Source organism: Typopeltis vanoorti, chromosome 20 (assembly GCF_054136105.1).
Source record: "Typopeltis vanoorti isolate ZY-2024b chromosome 20, IOZ_Tvanoo_1.0, whole genome shotgun sequence".
Classification (NCBI taxonomy): Eukaryota; Metazoa; Arthropoda; class Arachnida; order Uropygi; family Thelyphonidae; genus Typopeltis; species Typopeltis vanoorti.
In genome coordinates this window covers 931408-957754 of record NC_143568.1, presented here as the reverse complement: position 1 = coordinate 957754, position 26347 = coordinate 931408, and the positions used below count along the sequence as shown (strand labels likewise).

The 26347-nt window shown below is 37.0% G+C and overlaps 1 protein-coding gene across 5 annotated transcripts in view; it reads left to right on the top strand.

Moving 5' to 3' along the window:
- Scgalpha (sarcoglycan alpha) overlaps positions 1–26347 on the top strand; it is a 190403-nt gene that overhangs the window by 11516 nt on the left and 152540 nt on the right. For all 5 annotated transcript variants that reach the window (XM_090410037.1, XM_090410036.1, XM_090410039.1 and 2 more), the window contains exon 3: positions 22958–23044. In XM_090410037.1, the coding sequence (XP_090266163.1) occupies positions 22958–23044 (87 nt within the window). The remainder of the gene's footprint in view (positions 1–22957; positions 23045–26347) is intronic.

The window sequence follows — 26347 nt, the reverse complement described above, 5'->3', positions numbered from 1 at the left end:
GGTAGTGTAGGAATTGGGAATTGATGATTTTTTTCTTTCAATACTTTTGACAGGACTGAAGTAAGCAAGATAGAGCGCTAGTTGGACTCCAGTGACTTACCACCCTTCTTGGAGATGGGCTGAATATAGGCCAATTTCCAGTTTGTGGGATAGATTCCAGTGGAGTAAGAGAGTATATATAGGCGACATAGGATAGGAGTCAGTTCTGGTGCGCAAACTTTCAGGACAACTGGGGGGGGGGGGGAACACAATCAGGGCCAGGAGACTTTTTTGTGTCTAATTTGGACAGTATCTTTCTGATCTCATCTGGGCAAAAGGATATAGGGGACATTGTATGCCGGGTGTCTGGAATGGTTGGGGGACATTTACCATTATCAGTTATGCATGCATTGGATGCAAAATGTAAAGCCAGAAGATTGGCTTTTTCTGTGGGTGATGATGCAATAGAGCCATCTGGGTATGATAGGGGTGGGAATAGTAGTTGACAGAAGTTATGGCCAATTGCTTTGGCGAGAGACCAAAAGGCTCAGCTGCCGTTTGGACAGGCTGCTAGTTTCCTGCTTTTTGCTCTTTCGAACTCTGTTTTGGAAGCATTGATCGTTTTTTTTTTTTTGCATCTATATCGGGCTTCGATGTAAGCTTTAAAGGAGGATGAGGTTTTTGATTTCAGCCAGTTGTGATGTGTCTGCTGTTTTATCTGTACAGCCTTGGCGCATCTTTTGGAGAACCAGGGTTTCATTAGAGATCTAGGGTGTTTGGGGAGTGGTTTGGGTTATCTGGTATTCTGGTTAGCATCTGAACAAGTTGTGTAAGGTCGTTAATGATGGCAAATGTTTCAGCATCTCTGCCTGCAAGATCTGTACAACTGTAGGAGAAAAGCCAGTTAGTGTTATGGACATTAAAATCTCCTGAAGGATAATTTTGCTGTTGGGAAAGTGGGATTGGAGAAAGTCAATTTTTAGGGAGTGGAAATTAAAGAGCTCAGAGTGGTTGGTTGTGTTGGCAGAGCAATAGAGACAGCAAATGAATTTGACTGAGTGGGGAAGGGAGATTTTCAACCAAAGAAGGTCAAAGTTGGGTGAGTCTAGATTTGGTACTCTCTGGCAAGTATGTCAGAGCGAATGTATATGCAGACACCACCCATGGGATGAAAGTTGTTAAAGAGTGAGTAGTTTGGAAGGTTGAGATAAATAGTGCTGAGGGAAGTGAGATTTGAGTTTCTACCAGGAAGAGTAGGTGGGATTTGATAGACTGAAGGTGGTAGTGGATACTATTAAGGTTGGAGTTTAGGCCATGGATGTTGGTGAAGTGGATATGTTGGGTTTTGTGAGTCATATGTTTGACCGCAAGGGTCTTGCACATTTCCTGTGCAGTGCCGTCATACTGGTCTCCATGGTGGCTACTAGTGGCATCACTTGCTTTTTGCACCAATTTATCTTGTCTGTAGTCAATGATCCAACTGTTGGCACCATTTTGATGTTTTTCTTCGAGTTGTCTTCGAAGCTGGTGTCTTTGTTCCCTTTGTGCAAATGATAAATCTGGTTGAGCACATATGTGCGATTTGGGACAGGTGTCTTTGAACTTGTTGTTGATCGCTGTTATTTGTTTTGATGTGCTTGTTGGCATGTCGCAAGTCACTTTTACTAGGCACAGAAAGTTCGTTCCATCCTTCCTTTTATTTATAGGCCTGAAACGATGGCACCTGATGATATTCTTAGAATCAATGTTGCATTCTTCAGCTAGTTTGTTGATGTCCTCTTTTAATGATTTTCCATTTTCCGTCAGAAAGTTCAAAATGACGGTGTTGAATTTTTTGTTTTGGTCTCCATCAAGTTGTTTACCATTGACGTGATTAAATCGCGGAGTTCTTTCATGGGTAAAGTTGAGCTTCTGTTGCACTGGTTGTCAATTTGTTCGAGCTTAGCTTCCACTGCATATATTTTGGAGGTAAAAGTTTTGTTTAAAGCATTGATGTACTGTTCGAAGCTTTTGACACGTTTACCTATGTTCAGAAGTTGTTTTACCGAAGGGAGGCACAACGAACGGAAGAACAGCTGGTTAAGTTCAATAAGTAGCTTTTGCGCAGATTTGTCTATTTTGTGCAGGAAGCATACAGCCAGTGGCAACAGAACTCACAGAATATACCTTTTTTTCTACCTGGGACACCAGTTTTGCAGCTGCAGCACATAATAGGTTTATAGAAAGTTTTTTACCTTGGGTATATATTATGTTAAAGATACCAAGCAATTTTATAAGCTAGGTATTTTTAATCCTTTTTCCCAAGTAAGCAAACAGACAAGTAAGTCAAGTTTGCAGCTGCACGTAGTGCAACTCATGGTAAAGGTGGAGCAAGCTCTGATCACTTTCCTTAGAATTTTCCCCTAATGCAAAGCACATTTCCTTGCGGAAATGGATGATGCTATGCATTAAGGTAATGGTCACTACCCATACTGGTTTTGACCTTTATTGAAGTCTCGTCAGTGGGAGCCAGACCTAAAAAATGCCAAGGGTGAAGTAATACAGAACTTATAAATATTTTACCTAAACAAGTTACCATAAGGTGCTTTGACCTCATTAAATAAAAATTTCAGGATGAGAGTAATATGTAGAAAGTTTTTTACCTTGGGTATATATTATGTTAAAGATAGTATATATTATGTTATATTATGGCAACTTGTTTAGGTAAAATATTTATGAGCTCTGTATTTCTTCACCCTTGGCATTTTTTAGGTCTGGCCCCCACTGACGAGATTTCAATAAAGGCCGAAACCAGTATGGGTAGTGACCATTAACTTAATGCATAGCATCATACATTTCTGCAAGGAAATGTGCTTTGCATTTCCTTGGGGAGGAAATGCATCAGAGCTTGCTCTACCTTTACCACGAGTTGCCTAGTGTTGCACTATGTGCAGCCGCAAACTTGACTTACTTGTCTGTTTGCTTACTTGGGAAAAAGGATTAAAAAAAAACCTAGCTTATAAAATTGCTTGGTATCTTTAACATAATATATACCCAAGGTAAAAAACTTTCTACATATTACTCTCATCCTGAGATTTTTATTTAATCAGGTCAAAGTACCTTATGGCAACTTGTTTAGGTAAAATATTTATAAGCTCTGTTACTTCAACCTTGGTATTTTTTTAGGTCTGGCTTCCACTGACGAGACCTCACTAAAGGTTGAAACCGGTATGGGTAGTGACCATTACCTTAATACATTTCCGCAAGGAAATGTGCTTTGCATTAGGGGAAAATTCTAAGGAAAGTGATCAGAGCTCCACCTTTACCACGAGTTGCCTAGTGTTGCACTATATGCAGCCTCAAACTTGACTTACTTGTCTGCTTACTTGGAAAAAAGGATTAAAAAACCTAACTTATAAAATTGCTTGGTATCTTTACCATAATAGGTTTGTCAGCTGTGATTGATGGCACTGTGCTGGCAAGGCATGGGTTCTTGTTCGCTGTTGGCTTTTGTTGCTGCCTTTGCTGTGTAGGTAGGCATAGTGAGCGCTTACACATGGCTGATTTAGAATTAGAAAGATAGCTGATTTAATACACTATAAGTACTTACAGGTTGTGCAGAAGTATTCCACTCCTCAGTACCCACTGTTAAGGTTTCCATTTGATGATTAATTTCGTTGAAAAAACACTCACAATAACGATAAAATGGGGAGCACAAGTTTAGCTTATTCACCGACCAGTGAAAATTTTGGTGTTTGGTTTTTAGTGCACTGTTTGAATGATGGTGGCTGCCACAGCTCAGTTTACCAATGGTTTGTCACCAAGTCCTCCCCCATTTAAGGATTACAGTTTACAAATCATACTACAAGATTTTGTGGGTATTGTTTGTGGCATGTATGCATCCTGGCAGTTGGATATGTGGCAGGTGAGATCGAGGAGTGCACACATGTGGAAAATGTAGGAAATTAGAAGAACTTTGTGAATTGGAGATTAGTATAACAGACCTCGGCAGCACTGAGTCAGAGGCAGGAGAATACCAGCCAAGAGAGATGAGTAGTGTGATGGTGAGGATAATGAGTGGAAAGTAAATGAATCATTTACTTTCATTTTACATCGGGAGGATGAATGGCAACCAAGAGTTGGTAGCTTGCAGAGAGAGATACATGTGCTGAAAGAGGAGGTGGAAAGCCTTGGGAATGAGTCAAGAAGTGCGAAAGAAGAGATTTAAGTGACTGGAAATGATGATTACAAAGTGAATCAAAGTAGGAGTGAGAGAGAGTTATGGGAATGATAGAAGCAGATAGAATAGAAACCAGGGATACAGAGATGCAAGGACAGCAAATGAGGAGGGGAACAAAGACAGAAAGTAGTAGAGGGGAGAGGGTGAGGGATGCAGGTGAGCAAGGAAGGAACAGAGTGGTAAGAGGTGTGATGTATGGAGACTCAATGATATGTGGTGTGCAAGATAGAATGTTTGCTTGGAGGAATAGAAAGTGTGGCTATGACAATTAAGCAGGATGAAAGGGTGGATGTGATGATGGGCATGAATGAGAGCCAGTGTAAATCGGGTGGCAAGAGATCTGAGGTTGTATGGAAGAAGACTCAGAGAGGGAAGATAGTGTGTGTGGTGCCCAGGTATGATAATGCAGAGCAGAAGAGCATTAATAATGAATAGCACGATAGTCAGAATGTGTCAAAAGAGAGGCTTGGAATATGTGGATGCTTGGATGAAATTTAAGAACAGAAAGGAACTGTATACAAGAGATGGCTTGCACTTGAATGAGGAAGGATATAAGCATCTCAAGTGAATGCTGTTCTCTGAATGAGTCAGTGTGTGTCAATGCAAGGAAATTAGAATCATCAGGGTGAATGGTAGCAGGGGCGACCTCTTGTGGGAATAGGTGCTTGAGAGAATGGGGAACACATCAGGTAATGCTGAATCCAGTGGAGTCTGGAGGGAATAATGAAAGGTACAGAAACAGTAATATTTTTATTCTTTATACTAATGCTAGGAGGATTAGGGTATATTGAAAGGGAAAAGAGTAGATTATAGTTAAAATAGAGTAGAATTATAGTAGAGTAGTTTATAGAACGGACATAGATATAGGCCAGAAATGGAAAGACCCCATGGCCCTCAAATACTCTAATAGCATAAGGGTTGAATAAAATAAGAAGAGTTGGCTGATAGGGCCTTATAGGAAAGATTAAAGTGAGTGGATCTTCCTCAAAGTAGAGGAAGAAGAGGATAGATCCATCTAGGGGACCATGGGTGTTCCACTTCCCTCACAATTAAGATGATTGTCCCTGTTGGTTCATGAGTCCTTATTCAATATATTCAGACCATGATAGGAGAACCCACCACACACACACACACATATATATATATATGGTGGGTTCTCCTATCCCCCACCCAGGGGACACGTTCTCTAAAGGTTACAGGGTTGTCTTCTTAAGAGATTCAACTATGGTCGGAACTGGCTACTCTAGGCCTAAATACTTGACAAGCATGATGATGATGACTAATACCAGGAGTATCTGAAATAAAGGAAATAAATTGGTGGTGCTGATAGCATCAACCTGTCCAAAGATTATTGGGATCTCTGAGACGTGGTTGACACAAGATGATATATTAATAGGAATAGAAGTAGCAGGATATAGCATTTTTTGACAGAATAGGAAGGGAAAACGTGATAGGGATGTACTGCTTATGATAAGTGATGACATGTCCTCTCAGAGTAGAGGATTTGGAGGGCAATGGCACTAAAAGTGAGCAGAACATGATAATTAGTGGGATGTTGCTACAAACCAGGGAATATATAAAGATGAGGAGCAGGAGATGTTTAGGCAGTTGAGTTTGGAGTGCAAGAAGAATGATTGTTATGGGAGATTTTAACTATAGCAGTATAAATTGGGAAGAGGAAAAACCTACATGAAGTAATAAGGGAATGGAATTTCTAGAATTCTTGAGGGACAAATGTCTTAGGCAACATATAGTACAAGGAACATAAGGGTCAAGACTTTTTGGATTTGGTCATAGCATTGGAGAAGCTGATTATAACTGCAATGGCATCTCCATTTGGAGAGAGTGACCATGTGGTTTTGACTTGGAAGATGAATAGACATGCATGAGTATCAAAAAGAATGTACAGCAGTTCCCCTCTCTTATCCATGGGGATATGTTCCAAGATCCCCCCCCCCCCCCCCCCAGTGAATACCTGAAAACTGCAGATAATTCTGAACCCTATGTATAGTGTTTTTCCCTATACATACATACCTAGGATAAAGTTTAATTTATAAATTAGATTCAGTAAGAGATTATCAACAATAACTAATAATAAACTTGAACAATTATAACATTATACTCTAATAAAAGTAATGTGAATGGAAATTTAGCAACTTCAGCATATGATGAAGAGCCAAAAGGCTATTTTTTCTGGCGAGGTTGATATAAGTTAAGGGGATAAAAATCCCTTCTTGTTTTTCAGCCAGTAAGTGAAACTAAGATCGAACACTACGATCTGTAACGTTTCATGCCGACGAACTGTCAGCGTACCCAAGCGTAAGTGACCACTTGGTAGTGCCACACCACGGCAACTCGTTGCAAAGGTGAAGCAAGCTTCCTCACTGTTCTTGATATTTTCTCATAATGTAAAACACACTCTTAAGAGATGTAGTACTGTTTTACATTATGAGGAGAGGTCACTACCCAGACCGGTTTCAACCTTTTTTGAGGTCTCATCAGTGAGTAGCTAGACCTAGTAAATATCAGAGTTTAAGTGAAGAAAACTTACATACTTTTGCTATACGATTGACCGTAAGGTGTGTCACTATATTACATTATAACATAGTATAACTAAGATGAAAAGCCAAAAGGCTATTTTTTCTGGCGAGGTTGATATAAGTTAAGGGGATAAAAATCCCTTCTTGTTTTTCAGCCAGTAAGTGAAACTAAGATTGAACACTACGATCTGTAACGTTTCATGCCGACGAACTGTCAGCGTACCCAAGCGTAAGTGACCACTTGGTAGTGCCACACCATGGCAACTCGTTGCAAAGGTGAAGCAAGCTTCCTCACTGTTCTTGATATTTTCTCATAATGTAAAACACACTCTTAAGAGATGTAGTACTGTTTTACATTATGAGGAGAGGTCACTACCCAGACCGGTTTCAACCTTTTTTGAGGTCTCATCAGTGAGTAGCTAGACCTAGTTAATATCAGAGTTTAAGTGAAGAAAACTTACATACTTTTGCTATACGATTGACCGTAAGGTGTGTCACTATATTACATTATTATAACATAGTATAACTAAGATGAAAAGCCAAAAGGCTATTTTTTCTGGCGAGGTTGATATAAGTTAAGGGGATAAAAATCCCTTCTTGTTTTTCAGCCAGTAAGTGAAACTAAGATCGAACACTACGATCTGTAACGTTTCATGCCGACGAACTGTCAACGTACCCAAGCGTAAGTGACCACTTGGTAGTGCCACACCACGGCAACTCGTTGCAAAGGTGAAGCAAGCTTCCCCACTGTTCTTGATATTTTCTCATAATGTAAAACACACTCTTAAGAGATGTAGTACTGTTTTACATTATGAGGAGAGGTCACTACCCAGACCGGTTTCAACCTTTTTTGAGGTCTCATCAGTGAGTAGCTAGACCTAGTTAATATCAGAGTTTAAGTGAAGAAAACTTACATACTTTTGCTATACGATTGACCGTAAGGTGTGTCACTATATTACATTATAACATAGTATAACTAAGATGAAAAGCCAAAAGGCTATTTTTTCTGGCGAGGTTGATATAAGTTAAGGGGATAAAAATCCCTTCTTGTTTTTCAGCCAGTAAGTGAAACTAAGATCGAACACTACGATCTGTAACGTTTCATGCCGACGAACTGTCAGCGTACCCAAGCGTAAGTGACCACTTGGTAGTGCCACACCACGGCAACTCGTTGCAAAGGTGAAGCAAGCTTCCTCACTGTTCTTGATATTTTCTCATAATGTAAAACACACTCTTAAGAGATGTAGTACTGTTTTACATTATGAGGAGAGGTCACTACCCAGACCGGTTTCAACCTTTTTTGAGGTCTCATCAGTGAGTAGCTAGACCTAGTTAATATCAGAGTTTAAGTGAAGAAAACTTACATACTTTTGCTATACGATTGACCGTAAGGTGTGTCACTATATTACATTATAACATAGTATAACTAATATCAAGAACAGTGAGGAAGCTTGCTTCACCTTTGCAACGAGTTGCCGTGGTGTGGCACTACCAAGTGGTCACTTACGCTTGGGTACGCTGACAGTTCGTCGGCATGAAACGTTACAGATCGTAGTGTTCGATCTTAGTTTCACTTACTGGCTGAAAAACAAGAAGGGATTTTTATCCCCTTAACTTATATCAACCTCGCCAGAAAAAATAGCCTTTTGGCTTTTCATCTTAGTTATACTATGTTATAATGTAATATAGTGACACACCTTACGGTCAGTCGTATAGCAAAAGTATGTAAGTTTTCTTCACTTAAACTCTGATATTAACTAGGTCTAGCTACTCACTGATGAGACCTCAAAAAAAGGTTGAAACCGGTCTGGGTAGTGACCTCTCCTCATAATGTAAAACAGTACTACATCTCTTAAGAGTGTGTTTTACATTATGAGAAAATATCAAGAACAGTGAGGAAGCTTGCTTCACCTTTGCAACGAGTTGCCGTGGTGTGGCACTACCAAGTGGTCACTTACGCTTGGGTACGATGACAGTTCGTTGGCATGAAACGTTACAGATCGTAGTGTTCGATCTTAGTTTCACTTACTGGCTGAAAAACAAGAAGGGATTTTTATCCCCTTAACTTATTTCAGCATATGATGTTTTTTCTTTCCTTATGAAGTCGAGAATTTCTACCTTTCATTTAAAGGAAACACTTTACGGCTTCTCTTTGGCATATCCAAATTGCCAACATCACTACTGTTGCGCTCTGCAGTCATTATTAAGTAAAATAAGAGTTACTTGAATACAAGTGCTGCAATACCACAATGGTCGATTTGATAAACAAGTGGTACTAAGTGACTAACAGGTAGGTAGCATATACAGTACAGTGGATATGCTGGACAAAAGGATGACTCACTTCCCAGGCAGGATGGTATTTGATTTCATCATACTACTCAAAGCAGCATGTAATTTGAAACTTATGAATTATTTATTTCTGGAATTTTACATTTAATATTTTCCAACCGATGTTGACCATAGGTAACTGAAACCACGAGAAAGCGAATCCACAGATAAGGGGGGGGGGGGTAACTACTGTATGTGAAATTATAAGGCAGATGATTAAAATAGTCTTAAATATCAACTTGGAGCAGTTCCATGGAGGGAGGAATTGGGAGGGCAAGATATCGTTAGTGCTTGGGAAATTGTGAAGGAATATTTATTAGCAGCAGTTACAAGCTGTATACCACTAGTCAAGAAGAGAACACAGTTTGGTGTAAATTGGATGATAAACAATATCAAAGAGGAACTGCAGTTAAAAAAGAGGTTCTGGAAGAGATATAAGGAGAGGAGTAGAGAGCAGATGCATGAAAAATATGACTTAGGTCAGGAGAGTGATTAGATACAAAGAAAATCCTAAGGAATTTTTTAGTTATGTTACTAGTAGGAGGAGAAATGATTGCAGAAGAATAACATTGTTGGATAAAAATGGGAATAGAGTGACTGATGCAAAGGACATAGTGGAGTTGTTCAGTGAACTTTTTATTGGGGGACATTTCATCCTGGAGAAGTAGGTTTTAATACTAGAGGGATAGGGCAGGGTCAAGGTTTAGAAGTGCAAGAGAAAAGTGTGTTTCAAATGCTGAGTACTCTGGATGTTAATAAAGTAGTGGAATTGGATAGAATTTCACAACAGGATTTGAGAGAATGCTGCTAAAGAACTAACAGTTCCATTGACCTGGCTTTTCAGTGAAAGTCTGGCCAAGGAAAAGGCACCCAAGGAGTGGAAAGAGGGTAAGATAGTGCCATTGCACAAGGGTGGTAGCAGACTGGAAGTGTTAAATTATAGACTAGTTTGTGTTTCATCAGTAGTTGTTAAGATCTTGGAGAAATTAGTGAGGGATTATATACAGCATTGGGCAGATAAGGGTAATATTATCAATGAGAGTCAGCATGGATTTGTTTAGGGATGCTCTTGCGTTAGTAATACGATTGCCTTTTATAATAAACTGACAAGAGCAGTTGATGAGGGAAAGGCATGTTCTGCCATTTTTTTTTTGGATTTTACAAAGGCATTTGACAGGGTATCACATGATAAGCTGATATTTAAGTTGCAGCACATGGGTTTAGATGTCAGGTTAGTGAACTGGATTCAGGATTGGCTGTCTTATAGGTATCAGAGGGTTGCATATGGAGGAGCAATATCAAGGAAGCAGAAGGTTTCATGTGAGGTTCCACATTGTCAGTGGGTTGCAGGGGGGATATTCAGTTGTTTGTGGATGACGTGTAAGCTGGGAAGGATAATTAGTAATAGTGCAGATGTGGTAGCCCTGCAAGAGGATTTGAATAAACTGGACAAATGGGTAAATGAATGGGAATATCAATTTAATGTAACTAAATCTCCAAGTATTTCATCCTGGAGAAATATGTTTTAATACTAGAGGGATAGGGCAGGTTCAAGGTTTAGAAGTGCAAGAGGAAAGTGTGTTTCAAGAGCTGAGTATTCTGGATGGTAATTCTGGATTCTCTCAAAACATGTGATGGAATTTCATCACATGTTTTGAGAGAATGCTGCTAAAGAATTGACAGTTCCGTTGACCTGGCTTTTCATTGAAAGTCTGGCCAAGGAGGGTGGTTGAACTATGGAATGCATGGAGGGTGGTTGAACCATGGAATGCATTTCCTGATAGAGTGGCGAGAGCATGAGTGGTCAATGAGTTAAAGGAGTGGTATGATAGTCTTGAAGTTTGGGATACATTGATGAGAGGCTGCATACTCTATTTGAAGAACTGGAGGAAGTTCTCTCATTTGATAGAAACCTGAAATTCAGGGAACATATTGTAAAGGTGGTGAATTTAACCCAGAGGATTGCTGCAATATTGAGAATGACACTGACCTGCATAGATAAAAGAGTTATCGTTCCATTCTATAAGTCCTGATCAGACCACACTTGGACTATTGTTCTCAAATTTGGTCCCCAGGATTTGAAGGGGGATAAATTAACTGTGACATGGGTGCAGAGGAGGATAACAAAGATGGTATCAGGACTGTACAATGTTAGTTATGAAGACAGGCTGAGGGAATCTGGACTGCAGAGTTTGGTAGATAGAAGAAGGAGAAGTAATATGATTGAGACTTTTAAACTGTCCAGAGGTTACTTAAATATAAACAGCTAATAAGCTTCATTTTGGTGATATAAACAAGTTTAATTTGGCTAGCTACTCACTGATGAAGCCTCAAAAAAGGCTGAAACCGGTCTGGGTAGTGACCTCCCACCATAATGTAATAACAGCATACATTTCCTAGGAAAATGTGTTTTTACATTATGGAAAATACCTAAGAATAGCGATCAGAACTTTACCACCTTTGCTACGAGTTGTCCGGTATTGTACTACGTACTAAGGTCACTTGCATTAGCTCACGCTAGTGATCGCCGATACTCTATAGTTTACTATATTCGGCATGAAACTCTCTGATTCCAATCTTTGAGTTTCTTATTCGGTTTTAAAACAATGTGGGATTTAATATCCCCTTAATTTAAATAATGTCCAGAAGTTGTTACAGGGTTGACCCTGGAGAGTTCTTTCACTTGGTGGAACAGAGAGAAGGACAAGGGACAAAAGGAAATTGTGAGCAAGAGAGTGAGGAGTGGTTTCTTTCCATGTAGAATGATTGAACTGTGGAATGCATTGCCTGATAGAGTGGCGAGAGCACGAGTGGTCAATGCGTTCAAAGAGTGGTTTGATAGACTTTGTGTTTTCTAGCATGTGCCTCCTACAATGAGTCTTTTGACTCCATGAAGGCCTGAATAATAATAATAATAATGAAATTCTACATACAGATAGAGGCTACAGCTATGAGTAAATGAGGCTAAAGAAAGTTGGCCCTAGAGTCCTAAATGGTGCTCCTTTGTGAGCTAAATTGGGTGGTCTTGGCTGTTGGGCCAAAGATCTGAAGTTGAGTCCTTCCCAAATTTGGACAGTTTCATACACCAAAATTTGTTGAGGTGCAGAAAATTTCTTAGGGCTGAGGCAATCCCAGGAATAGCCTCTCATATTTGTATTTGCTGCAGTGGAATAGAGTGGCCTTCTTCCAGCGTATCATGCAGTGGGTGTCCAGACATTTACCCAAAGTGCTTTCACAATTACTGACAATACCTCCTTCACACATAAAAATTCAGCCAGTTTAAATCCAATATAGAAAAGCTCACACTTCAACACACTGACACAATGATCAGTTTTGATGTCTCTTTTCTTTTTACTAGACATAAAGATACCTTAGACTTTATCCAAGCCATATTTCCTCCCAATATCTCAGTCGTGTTTCAGTTCACTATGAACTCTATTTTGTTTGGCAATTGAAATTCTACAAACAGTTAGAGAGGACAACGATGGGTTCCTTGCTTTCTCCACAACTGACTGTCTACTTTATCGAGACTGTTGAAGAGAAAGTCTTAAACTTTGCTCCACATAAACCCACTGTTTGGCTATTCTACGTAGATGATATGTTCCCCATTTGGCCACATAGCCTGTATACTCTGAAGTTTTTCATAACATATTTGAACAATCAACATCCCATAATCCAGTTCACCTTAGAAAAGGAAAACAACAACAGTCTCCCCTTCCTAAACACTCTGATTATGCACTAGCTTGATGGATCCCTGGCTTTCTCTGTTTACAGAAACCACAAAAATGCTGGTAGATGCATTCACAAACTGTCACCTTCCGCCCTCCCACACACACACACAACAATATGGGATTATTAAAAACTCTATGTAATAGGGCAAAATTAATCAATTATGATAACAGTGCCTTGACTGCTAAACTTGATCATATTCCTAACACTTTCTTAGCCAGTATTTACAATGCCCACCAAATCCAAAAAAATATTAAACCCATAACTGCACCCCCCCCCTCCAGAGACTACACAAAATCTATCACCATTCCATATATATATATAGGATACATCTGAGAAATTAACAAAAATCCTAAATGATATATTCACGTAAACACAAGAAAGATATTTATTTAACCAAATATTTCGGTCTGGAAATAGCAGACCATCCTCAGTGGTATTACAAGAACAGTTTAGAAAAATACAAGCTAGAATACTAACAATAGATCGTTAAAAATAGAGCACGCCACGTGATGTTATATCACTAAGTATGAAACAGAATATTTTGAAGTAGAGACATGATTGAAAAAAAAAAAAAAAAAAATTAATGAGTAATCTTGATTAGACTTTCCCAGATTTTTGATATAGATATACAGTCATTACGATTCAGGTTGGGACGATGGAGCAAGGCCTCCATGCTTTCCTTGAACAAACGTTCAAACCTATAACGGGATCTATGTAAGAGTTGAATCCTGGACCAAAAGATGCTGTGGTCAGTTTTGATCCCGTGTTGAGCCAATCCAGACTTTTCAGGTTTGTTGTGAAGAATTGAGGATTGATGTTCTTGGATTCTTTTTTCAAGAGACCGTCCAAAATAGGAGAGATCACAGTTGCAAGGAATTTGATAAACTCCAGGAAGAGATAAAGTTGAGCATTTGTCTTTAGGAGAAGGAAAATGAGAAGACAATTTGTTAATAGGTGAATACGTAGTTGTTAAATCATATTTCTTTAAAGTTCTTGCGATAGGTTCTGAAATACCGGAGATATAAGGAATAGGCACTCGACGTATTGAAACTTTGTTGTTTTGTGGAGGATTATAAGAATTGAGAAGATGTTGAGTACTTTTTTTAGAAAAGCCATTGAGTTTCATGTGTTGTTGGATAGTAGAAAGTTCTTTCTGTAGATAATCAAAAGTAGAACAATTAGTTTTGGCTCTTCTGATGAGGCATTTTATAATTCCTATTTTTTGACATGGCCTCACAGCAAAAACTCTTTACCTTCTTTTTTAAACAGTATTAATTCCTTGCATCATCGTATAAAATTTACTAGGGAAATAGAAGAAAACAACCAGTTATCTTTTTTAGACATTCTCCTCATCCGGTCACCTTCAAATATTCTTACAACTACAGTATACAGGAAACCAACATTCACAGGTCGTTATATTCTTAAAGAATCAGCCCATCATCCATGTCAAAAAACAGGAATTATAAAATGCCTCATCAGAAGAGCCAAAACTAATTGTTCTACTTTTGATTATCTATAGAAAGAACTTCCTACTATCCAACAACATATGAAACTCGATCGTTTTTCTGAAAAAAGTACTCAACAAATAATAGTTATTTTTCATATAGTACTATCATAGTATCTTGTACATTCCTTGAGGAATTATCAGAATTCAATGATGATTTTAGTCCTGTTGTATTTAACAAAAAAATAAGAAAAAATTCTTGGCTTAAACATATTTTAGAAGTTTTCTTAGCATTAGTTGCCCTCTTTTGTTCCAGCCATTACTTTCCTCTTATCATTTTGTAAATTCTGTACAAATCCAAAGTCCATCCAAGCATCCAGTGCTATTCTCATATTTTGGGGTGGTGTCTCTAAGACCTCCTTAAAAATCTTTGATGAAATGCAGATGAGTGTAATTAGAGTGATTCATTAATAATTGTCTCTTACCAGTTCACTTTGCTATCTTTCATATAGATGTTCATTTTCTGCTGTTTTCATATTCTGCAAAAATTTGTGGGATATGCCAACATCAGTGTTGGCAGTTCCCCCATTCTTCTATAAATATGCATTTTGTGTAATTCAACTCTATACGCTCAGAATAAATTTCTTTCTTCTGCTTTTGTTGTCTTTTGAAACAGTCTGCTCTTTTCTACAGAATGTAATCTAGAGATCATGAAATCCACTCTTCATCTACCTCGACACTTGGATGATACATCTTTGCAAAATGATCACTCAGAAACTCTGGATGTACATTCTGATACTATGTTCTTCAAAACATCCCATGACCATCTCTCATGCACCACCAACATCTCTCTCTCTCTCCCCTCCAAATTCTTATGCCATGGCACTGCTGAAAGCTGACTCCTTAGCTTGTCATAATCATCTGCTTTGTTATTCCACATATACTCGTTTTTAACAGAAAAGTCTACATGTTGCATTCTCCCAAGTCAAGATTACATGATTGCTTTCCCTAATTCTATGATCAGATCAGATCCGACACTCTCAAAACTCATGTCCCCTCCCCTTACATGCTGCTTCAGGTAATTAATGCTCAGCAAGTGTATAAATTCCATTTCTTTCCCAATAGTTGAAATCCCCCATAATAATTACTTAACTCGTGTTCATGTTAATTAGTTAGTGCATGTAATCTACATTCTCTTTCATACCCCCTGGATTAGAGCAGTTACCAGTTACATATTTCATCCTGCTAGCCTCTATCTCACACCAAATAGCTTCTAATGAATTGTGTTCTGCATCCATGTCCCTCTGATACTCAACCTCTCATCTCATCCTGTTCTTTCTGTCCTCTCTGAAGATATCATATCCTTTGCATTCCATTCCTCTGAGTATATCATCCTCATTCAACCAAGTTTCTCTAATACCTATAACTTTATGTCAAGTTGAGCTAACCAATACTAAAATCTCCTCATCCTTATTTTGAATTCTTCTGACAGCCATACATAAACTGTAATATCCCTTCTTAATCCCACAACCTCCTTTACATCTTGTTCCTCCTTACTTAGTTCACTAAAGTTATGCTTCATTTAGCATCACGTGATCACTCTCTCACTTACTCTAGGATGCTTGGTTCCCTGCTCACTTGCATCTCCCTATGCATTCTAGTTTCCCTGACTCTATGCTTTCAAACTCTCACTGAACTCAAGACTCCTGATTCCAAATCCATTCAAATGCAAGCCATCCACTTTGTAGAAATCCTTCTGTCAAACTCACTCCACACATCTACAACCTCCACACTATTCCTCCTGCACAATCCATGCACTATCTCATTCAAATTCATCATTTTCCATATCAGCTTTGCACTATCATAATGTAGTAACAGACTCACAACTTTTACTTCCTCAAATTTCAGTATCATTCCAGTACACAAAGATATATCATTCAGCTCATTCATTCCTAAAATTCAAATAGAGAGAATCAGAAAAAATGAATTTTCTGATTCTCTTCATAGTTAAATCTCTGTATTACCTATTCAGAATGGTAAGGATATTTCTGAATTTATATTTAGCCTAGTATTAACAGAATGTAAAGTGATCAGCCCTATGCCAACAGTCTGATACATTCTTATGTCCAAATATATGTGTCAAGATGAAAATTCTACACAACACAAAACCTGCTGATGGAACAAACTTTTACTATTTCCACCTCACACTTAGTGCTGCCAAAACCAGACATAATGAAATTCCTTCTATCAATGAGATTTGAACTTAGGACTTAAGAATACAATATTTTCTCCTTATTCCTAGTTTCCTTGCACTTTCATATTTTCCCCATTCACTTTTTCTTTCATTCTTCTGCCTGTTGTACCACATGCCAATTTTTTCTCTAGCTCCTGGTTTGTCCTGTGAAGGATGCTGTGCAAGCATGCTGTTTCACTTTTTACTGTCACCTCATCATCCACATTACTTTCAACCACTTTTTGATGCTCTCTTCATATTTTGCACATTATTCTTCACTACATCCACATTCTCAGGTAATTATTCCTTATATTGAAATACAATGAATGTTTTATTAAATGGATCTAGTGTATTTAACATTGTTTGACAATGGCATTAGAGTTTATTAGGAATGAAAAAAAAAAATTTTTTTCTCATCACTGTTTTAACATCACTTTTAACACACACACGTACAATTTTTTTTAGCAGAAGTAGAATGCTGTGCAAGACTTCCTAAGTGCTTGTTGTAATTTTGGTGTATTCTTCCAAGTAAACTCAGCCAGCTTTCTTGTTTTTCCACAGTAAGAGAGAGACCACATGAGCAAGATAGCTGGTAAATTCCTGCAAAGGATAGTGTTTCCACTTGTCTTTAAGAGAGTACAGAAAGAAGATAACTTACAAATAGAACAAGAAGAATCTTACTGTCTTCCCTTTACTGCCATGACACAAAAAGCTTTGACATTAGGGTGAAAATTTTGTTAAAAATAAATATTTTCATAAGTTGTATCCATTTAATAATTTCATTATGTAAAGATGAGTGGTTATCTCAGTTCATTGTTGCCAACTGTAAGGTTTTTCATTTTGGTGTTCAAAGTGCAAAACCTTACAATTGAAATATAGTGTAATTATATTGGTGGGAGTACTTCAAGAAATAGAAGAGGCAAGATTTGAAGTTTTATAGGTAGTGAAGATCAGTAGCGCATTCAGGATTTAATCTTGGGGGGGGGGGGTGAGTTGAGTAGACGATTTGAGAATACACACTACGCATCGCATATGACCTATGACTGAGCATCTGCAATGATCACTAATTCATAAGTAGTATAGAAATAGAAGATACATCACAACATAAATTAAAAAAAAAAAGAATTTTAATTAGAAAAAGATTTTTGGAAAATTTTCTAGTGTTTTTTTTTCCTTTTTTCTTTGTCTCAATCCTGTCTCAAACAGGATGATTGAGACATTATAAGTAAGTGAAGAGGACAGCTGAAAGATATAGAGTTTTTCACAGGATAACATGTTATGGGGACTGGGGTGGGGGCGAGAAATCACCTCTTGTTCCTAAAAAGAACAACAGAGTTGTAGAAGTTATAGGATATTTTAAGGAGTGAAATGCATATTTCTTTTTTTTTTGCATGGGGAATAGTAGTAGAATGGATTGTGTTGCTAGAGGAAATGTTGAATACTTTTCTGCTTAATGATAAAGCTTTTTGCTTTTGCTTAATGAATTTAAAGTGATCACATCATTATATAGTTCAAGTAGACATCTCATTGTACTCCATCTATACAATTTTAACTTCCCAAACTATATTCTAAGTGGTTTTTCCACATATTCATCCTTATCTCATAGAGTTATGAAAGAAAAGAAAAAAAAAGAGAAAGCTTGTTCTTTTAGTATCTTTAGTTAATCCTGGAAATTTTCGAGTATGCTTTTCTGTGAGATTTTATTTGGATTCACGTTTTTAAAGTAAGTCCTTTACCAATGGAGCAATGACTGCTAAAGTTAACTAGAGATTGGTAATTTCATACAAAGCATGTTATGAAGTAACATTAATTGTAATTTACTTTACTTTTGCTTTTAAAGTAAAGTAAATTGCCTTTGTCTTTACAACTCCTCCATGTAAGTTGAGGCCATCCACTTTTCTGCCTTCCTGGTGATGACAGTTCATCACTCGCTTGCATCATCTCTCATGAGGCAGCTATTGAGCATACCCATACCACTGTAAAGATCAATATTCCAGGCAGTCCATCACATTTTCTTGTAAATTCAATCTCTCCATGATTGTCTCATTCCAAATTCTTTGAAAGAGAGATATACACATACTGTAAGCCAACATTCTCTGCAGCCCTTATATAATTTTTCTGCTTCGCATAACACTACTATCATTTAGAGTTGGGGTTGGCAAACGTTTTAGACCATTGATCCCTCATCGATCCCCATCATGTTAAATAAATGAATAAATGTTATCGATAATAAATTTCTCAATGTAAAAATAATAATTCCTTCACCCTTTTACTTCCTTTCTGCTTCTCGATAAGAAATATTTAAAGAAAATACTTAAAGAAATGTATAAGTAACATTAAAAATTTACTTACGTTTTATTGATTTACTTGGAATGGTTAATAAGAAGGATGTGTTTGATGAATAGTTGCATGTTTACTAGATGTTACTCAAAATTGTTTTAGGTATTTATTGAACCCTAGACTTTTATCGACCCCCAGGGTTGATAAAATTCGGCAATATCGACCACTTTGCCGACCCTTATTTAGAGTAACATCTTCTTGGTTTCTTGTCAAATATCTCGACTCCATAACACGCCATTCAGTTATTTAATAGCATTATGGGCTTGGTTGACATGATCATCTACATCTTTCTCTGTTCCAAACACCAACAGTTTTCTCATCATAAAGTCAATGTCATCCTGATCTTGAGCAATTATCACTTGATTGTAAGCAAACAATAGTGATTGAATGGCACTGTTTCCAGTTTCAGTTCACATAGCTCTACATGAAGCATTTCAATATGCCAGTACAGCATCAAGGTACATCTTCAACAGGGTTGGTGACATTCCACATCCTTGTCTCAGACTGTTAGATTTTCCAACCTCAGGTGATACCAGTCTCTCACACTTAACAGCTTCTCAGTACCATTCTAATGCTAAAAATTTTATTATTGCAATTAATAAAATAACTTGTTAAATTGCATTATTACTTTTCTTCTTCTTCTCTCTTTGATCATCTGTGCGGATGATGATGAAGCCGAATGAACTCTTTCCACTTCTGTCTGTCCCGGGAAAGTCCAAACAATTCTGTCCAGTTTGGTGTCGCTTGTTGTGATTTGGTTTTCAGGTCCTCTTTTATTTTGTCTATCCATCTAATTCTGGGCCGTCCTTTGGATCTTTGACCTTCCATCATTGTATTCAGAGCTTTAGATGGTAGTCTTTCTGTTCCCATTCTGGTCACATGGCCAAACCATCGCAGTCTTCTTTCTTGGATTTTGTCTATTATTGTTATTTCTTGTTTTAGTCATTTCCTTATGTCTTCGTTTCTTAGTCGATCCAGCAGAGATACTCCAAGTAATCTTCTTAGCCAACCAATTTTAGTAACTAATAATTTTTTCTCTTCAGCCTTTTTGAGATTCCAGCATTCACTTCCATAGAGGAGTATTGGGAGGACCATTGTTTCATAGATTCTTACTTTTGTTACTTGTTTGATGTCTCTTGACTTCCATATTTTATTAAGTTGTTCAAAAGTTTGGGATGCTTGACTGATTCGTCTGTTTATATCTCTTATAATTTCCCCATTGTCACCATTGTACTCAATAACTCCTCCAAGGTAGGTGAAGTTTTTTACCTACTCTAGATTCTTACTATCAATTTCAATTTTCAGATTGGTGCTTCTTTTTCCTATTTGCCTAATTTTTGCTTTGTCTATATTTATGTTTAATCCAGATTTTATACATTCCTCCTTTATTTTATCAGAAATTCGCTGTAGATTTTCTTCTGTGCTTGCAAGTAATGTAATGTCGTCTGCAAATTTTAAATTTGTCACATTTTCCCCATATATTTTTATTCCGGAGTCTTCATTGTTTAAGGCCTTACTGGTTGCTTCTTCCAGTGTAAGATTGAACAGGTCTTTTGACAGATTGCATCCCTGTCTTACTCTGCTCTCAGTGTGGAACCAGTTGGTTAAGGTGTCCTCCATTCGTACTGCACTTTCAGACTTCTCATATAGATTCTTTATTATTCTTATGGTTTTGTTGGGAATTCCAAATTCTTCCATAGTTTTCCATAGTTCTCTTCTATGGATTGAATCAAATGCTTGACAAAAGTCTATGAAATTTATGTAGCAACTTTGATTGTACTGTAGTTGTCTTTTCTATTAGCTGTCTTAAGGTGAAGAGTTGATCAATTTTGCTTTGCCCTGGTCTGAAACCGGCTTGTTCTTCTCCTAGTGCCAATTCTATATATGGCTTAATTTGTTTTTGGAGTACTTTCGTAAAAACCTTACTTGGAATGCTGAGGAGGCTAATGCCTCTGTAATTATTGCATTCTGTTTTATCTCCTTTTTTGTATATAGGAGTTATGACTGATTTGGTCCAATCAGTAGGCACTGCTTCGTTTTTGTAGATTCTTTCAAATAATGTTTTTTAATGGTTCCAAAAGTTGTTCCTTTCCTGCTTTTAAGAATTCTGCATGTATTTGATCAATGCCAGGTGCTTTCCTAGTTTTGAGTTTTTCTATGCTGTGCTATTATTTCTTTGGTAAAGATATTTGTTTCCTCTTCCATTTCAGTGGCTGGAATCGTAATATCCTGGGAGCTGTTTTTATTATATAAATCTTTGAAGTATTCTTCTCATCTGGCCATTCTTTTTGTTTTACTTTCAATTAGTTGTCCCTCTTTGTTTTTGATCATTATAATTTTTGTTGTCAGTGTCTTACCTATTTGGTCTATTTGTTTATATAATCCACGAAGGTTATTTTCTTTTGATAGCTTTTCTGCCATTTTGCATTTTTCTTCTAACCAGTTATTCTTGTCTCTTTTAACTAGTTTTCTAATTTCAATGGTTAATCTATTATATTCATTTCTGTTATAGTTCTGTTTTAATTTCATGCTCTTCCTTTGATCGCTTAACCTTTTTACTTCATTCGAAATCCAATCCTTTTTACTTTCTATTTCTGTGTAACCTATTGTTTTTTCTGCCGAATTTAATATTATTTCCTTTAATTTGCACCAATGTTCTTCGATGTTTATATTCTGTTTTGGTAGTTCCTTCAGGTTTTTTGTCTAGTTCTAGTTGATATTTTCTTAGAATATTTTTGTCTTGTAGTTTTTTTTACATTAAGTCTCCTTTTGACTCTAAAAGTGCTTCCAGATTTTAACTTTATTCTTAGGTTTGCTAATACTAGCTTATGGTCTGATCCACAATCTGCAGTTTAGGATACTTGATTTCCATCTTTGGTTTACAATAATATAGTTTATCATATTCTTGGTTTGTCTGTCTGGTGATATCCATGTCCATTTTCTTTGGGGTTTTGGATGTTTAAAGAGAGTGTTGGTTATTGTTAGTCTATTATTTGAGCAGAAGTTTAGCAGTCTTTCACCACATTCATTGCTTTCTCCATATCCGAACGTTCCAATTACTCTTGGCCAAGCATCCCAGTCTTTGCCTACTTTTACATTTAAGTCCCCCATTACAATTAGGAGATCTTGACTTGATGTCTGCTGTACTGCTTTTTGCAAATCTATATAGAACTCCTCAATGTCTTCTTCTGATGATGTCAGAGTTGGTGAGTATATTTGAATAATAGTTTGTTTTCTGATTGATCCGATGAGTGATCCAATTGATGTTTTAAATCTTGCTTTAATTATCCTAGGTGAGATAGGATTGTAGGACAATAGAGAGTTTTGAGCCTTTGGTTTTAATATAAGTGCTACTCCTTCTTGGTGTTTGTTGTTCTCCCCTGCCTGAAGTTAAGATTTTGTACTGTCCATGGTGGAATTCTCCTTTTCCAGTCCATCTGATTTCACAGAGTCCAGTCACTTCCCATCGGTAGTTGTCTAATTCATGCAGTAGTATTTCCAATGCTTCTTCCTGGTGAAGAGTTCTTACATTCCATGTTCCTATGCTTGTTATGTATTTCCTGTCTATTAGGTGATGTTTTGTTCCAATAGCATATTTTTCTCCTTCACTATCTTGGTTCCCTAATAGTGGGCGCGACCCTTGTTTGACCAGGTGATGGTCGAGCCGCCATTATCTTTAGGTTGGTTAGAGTTCATTTGGTTTCAATGGTTAAGTTTTCTTCAAGTGTCAACCACCACCCCTTGACCTGAATTCAGCTGCTTTTTTTAGTAGATAGTGGAAACTACAGTTTGAGAGGAAAGAGTTACCCCCTCACCCTCGAGTTACCCTAATAGCACTGGGGGAGAGGAGTAAGAAGTAGGAGAGAGTAGAGAGAAAGAAGAGTAGAAGACCAGTCTCCAGATATGATATACCAAGCGTATATTGTATGAAGTAAGATCAGGTCTAGCTTGGGTATCTTGGGCTTGCTATGCCTATACTCACCAATGTGAGCCCCTGAGAACTATTACAGTTATTACAGTTATTGTTTAATAAAAGTTTAAATATAAGTTTTAATTCAAACACCCCTAAGTATATTTTATGTTGTTTGGATACTGATGGATTGCTTTAAATAGTAATAAATAGTGTTTTTGTTCTTGTACAGGAAGATGTTTTGATGGATCTGTGGTATATACAACTGAAGCATTTTTTATTCCAATTAATAGAGAATGGTTTAGTTCATTTTCTACAGGTAAGAACAGACAGTTAACTTTGGACTGAAATATAGTGTGCATATGTGTGTATATGTGAAAGCAGGTTCTTTGAGCTTCATACTTTTCTTTGGATTAATTCCATATTTTATTATGGAGATGAAAGTAGTTCTGATTCTCTTTTAAATTATAAAAATAATCAATAATTATGACTTTCATCCTAATCCTCCTCAAGAAAGAAGTTTCTAGAATTTCGGTTCCTTATGTTCAAGGGCTGTCAGAGAAAACTGCAAGACTTCTTTGCTACGTTGATCTACAAGTTTTTTTTTTTTGTCATCCCATTAGAAAAGTAAATTCCTTCCTAACCTTTCTAAAAGACAAATATCCTCCTCTTTCTTATCCTGGTGTTTATAGGATCCCTTGTTCATGTGGCCTTTGTTATTTTGGGTTGAATCTCAGCATTCAGCTGAGATTCATCTAGGAACATCAAAAGTATATTTCACATGCCTAGTGAACAAGGCATGGCTGGTTTAGCCAGCCATACCTTGTTCTAGGCATAGAATTCAGAAAGATTATATTAAGAAAGTTGCGAAGCCCACATTTACAATCCGAACCTCAACAAAAATGACTGCCTTAAACTTTCTCAGTTTTTGAATTCCTCATTCCTGTGTTTCATAAATTTGTAATCATTTAAATTTATTTCTTTGAATTCTGATAGGTAATATTATTACTATTTTCTTGATCTCCAAGGAGTCACAAGACTCATTGTGAGGGGTCAACACCAGTCAGTATAAAGTCTGTTGTGCCATTCCTTAACCATTTGGGCTTTCACTGTCCTCTCAGGCAATGCATTCCATACTCCTATTCTTTGTGCAAAAAAAAAAAAAAAAACTTACTTCTTACCCCTTTTACTCATTTACTTCCTTTTGTAACTTCCAGGGTACCTTCATGGTACACAACATAAACTCATGAGGGCTGTCCAAACTTGATGTTGTTCAAAAGAGGACAATCCCATTAACAGATGATCTGTGTATCACTAATTCACTCCAGTCGCTTTCTTGTAGATTTTTCTGTTAACATAGGTATTTTCCCTGAAGCTGTTTTGCTGAATTTGTTGCCATCATTCTCCCACTTATTTTGGAAAAACGTGTAGTTGCTTAAATAAACATTTACTCTTCAGTGAATGGATAAGGGATTTTCATATGAAGGTGAGTTAGCCAGGATCCTGTAGAGGGCACAGGGTGTTCCCTCCTGAAAATGCACAGGGGTCTTTAATCCCACAAAAGAGTCATATCAACCGAATGAACACATGTAGTTTAAAGACATAATACACTACCCTTATAGCCTTAGTTATGTCACCATAATTCCACACAACTACATCTGATTCAGTAGTGAGAAAGAACAACAATAATTATTATTCTTAAAGTAATTTGATTATTTTAAATGATTAAATCCATACACTATCTGCACATTCACCACCCTATCAAGCAATGAACTGCATGATCCAACCATCCTCCATGCAAAATAATCACTTCACACTGCTTTCTTCCACAGCTTCCAGCGATGGCCTCTTGTTCTTGTTCTATTATATGAAAAATCTCCTTGGTGTAAATACCTCTCAACAATTTAAATGTCTCAATCATGTCACTCCTTCAGATTCTGTCAACTAAACTTTAGTTTGTGCATGCCCTCATAACTAACGTTGTAAAGTCCTGATGTCATTTTCGTTATCTACCTTTGTACCCTCTTCAAAGTTAATTTATCCTCTTAAAATTTGGTTAACCAAATCTCAGGGCTTTATATGGAATCACCACTCTTTTTTTTCCTACTGGTCAAAGTCCTTAGCAATGCAGCAGTCCTCTGGGTCACCTTCTCAACTTTTGCAAAATATCCCCTCAACCTAATTATAATCACACTAATTATTTTCATGTTCTGCAGTGTTTATGATTCTAAGTTATATATATTTGACATAACATCTGTGTGCTGGTGATAAATTATTTGATCTTCTATAAAATTATATTTAACAGTGTTTCAACAACATTCTATAATAGTGTTGTTCTTATTGTTTATCTCTTTTCATCTGTATTGATAGTGGCTAGGATACCTATCCGAAAATTCTACAAATAATAAATAATTTTTTCTAACGTAAGTGTAATTTCATTACTTTATAATTTTATCATTATGTTGCCCACGTGTGTCTCGATATTTAGATATTTTCATATCTTCAGTATTCATTTGATTAGTTTTAGATTTTTAGTATACATTTTTTCTTTTCAAAACTTTAATATACATTTTTCTTTTCATTGCCATATTCATGTTTTGCCTATTAAAAAGTAGATTATGGTCACTTCATATTTCAAATTCCTTGTTTACGCTTTGATCCTGAATTGTTTTGAAGATATGAGTATGAGCAATAGCACACTCTGCTGTTTAGGTCTTCTACAAGAACCAGCTTGCCCTGTCCCCTCCCCCTTTTTTTTTTTCACTCTCTAATGACCTTGATAAGTACCCTGCTTTAATGGATGCTAGCACAAATGTTTTTGTTTAGTTTTGAATTTGAAATTTTGGAGATTATATTTGCAAAGAACTTGGGCTGATATGATCTCTTATACCATTTTCAAACTTTTCATTACAAAGAACTTTGGCAATCCATTTGGATTTCCATACCACTTTCAAACCTTTCATTCAACTAGCTACTTTTATAAGTTCTCCTAAAGATTGACCACATTTGGGAGTGTATAAAGTTCCTTGTGCCTGTAAGATAGTCTACTTTGGGCAGACTAGTAGATCAGTTAACATACACATTGATGAACATAAAAATTACATCTGAAATCATCTGTATGGCAAGTTGGGATTGGCAGACCATGCCCTGGATACTCCTTCACATAGGATCAGATGGAGAAAAACATCTTTTTATTACATAGAAGTTACTACAGTTCTGAGAGGCTATCTTAGAATCAGCATCAGCTATGAAGCATTCTCCCAACCTCAACAAGTATAGTTGCATTAATTTACCAAAGATCTCAGAGACTGTAATTTTAAGAGACCTAATAGCTGGACTTCTCTAAATTAACTTTGTAGTTATCTGACCCATAGAGAGCACCACATAAGGACATTAGGTGTCAGTTACAATTTCAACTGTTTCTACAATTACTTGGTTAGTGCTGTGTGTGCCTGTCACAGTTCCATTGTGCTCTGATGATGCTGGGTAGAAAACCAGCAAAGTATTAGTGAGTTTAATAAATGTATTTTTTTTCTCTTGGTGTTAGTTATACCATTAAGCTTTATTATGGATAAGCCTTTCTATACAAATAATGGTTAGTTTTGATATCACTTTATTATTT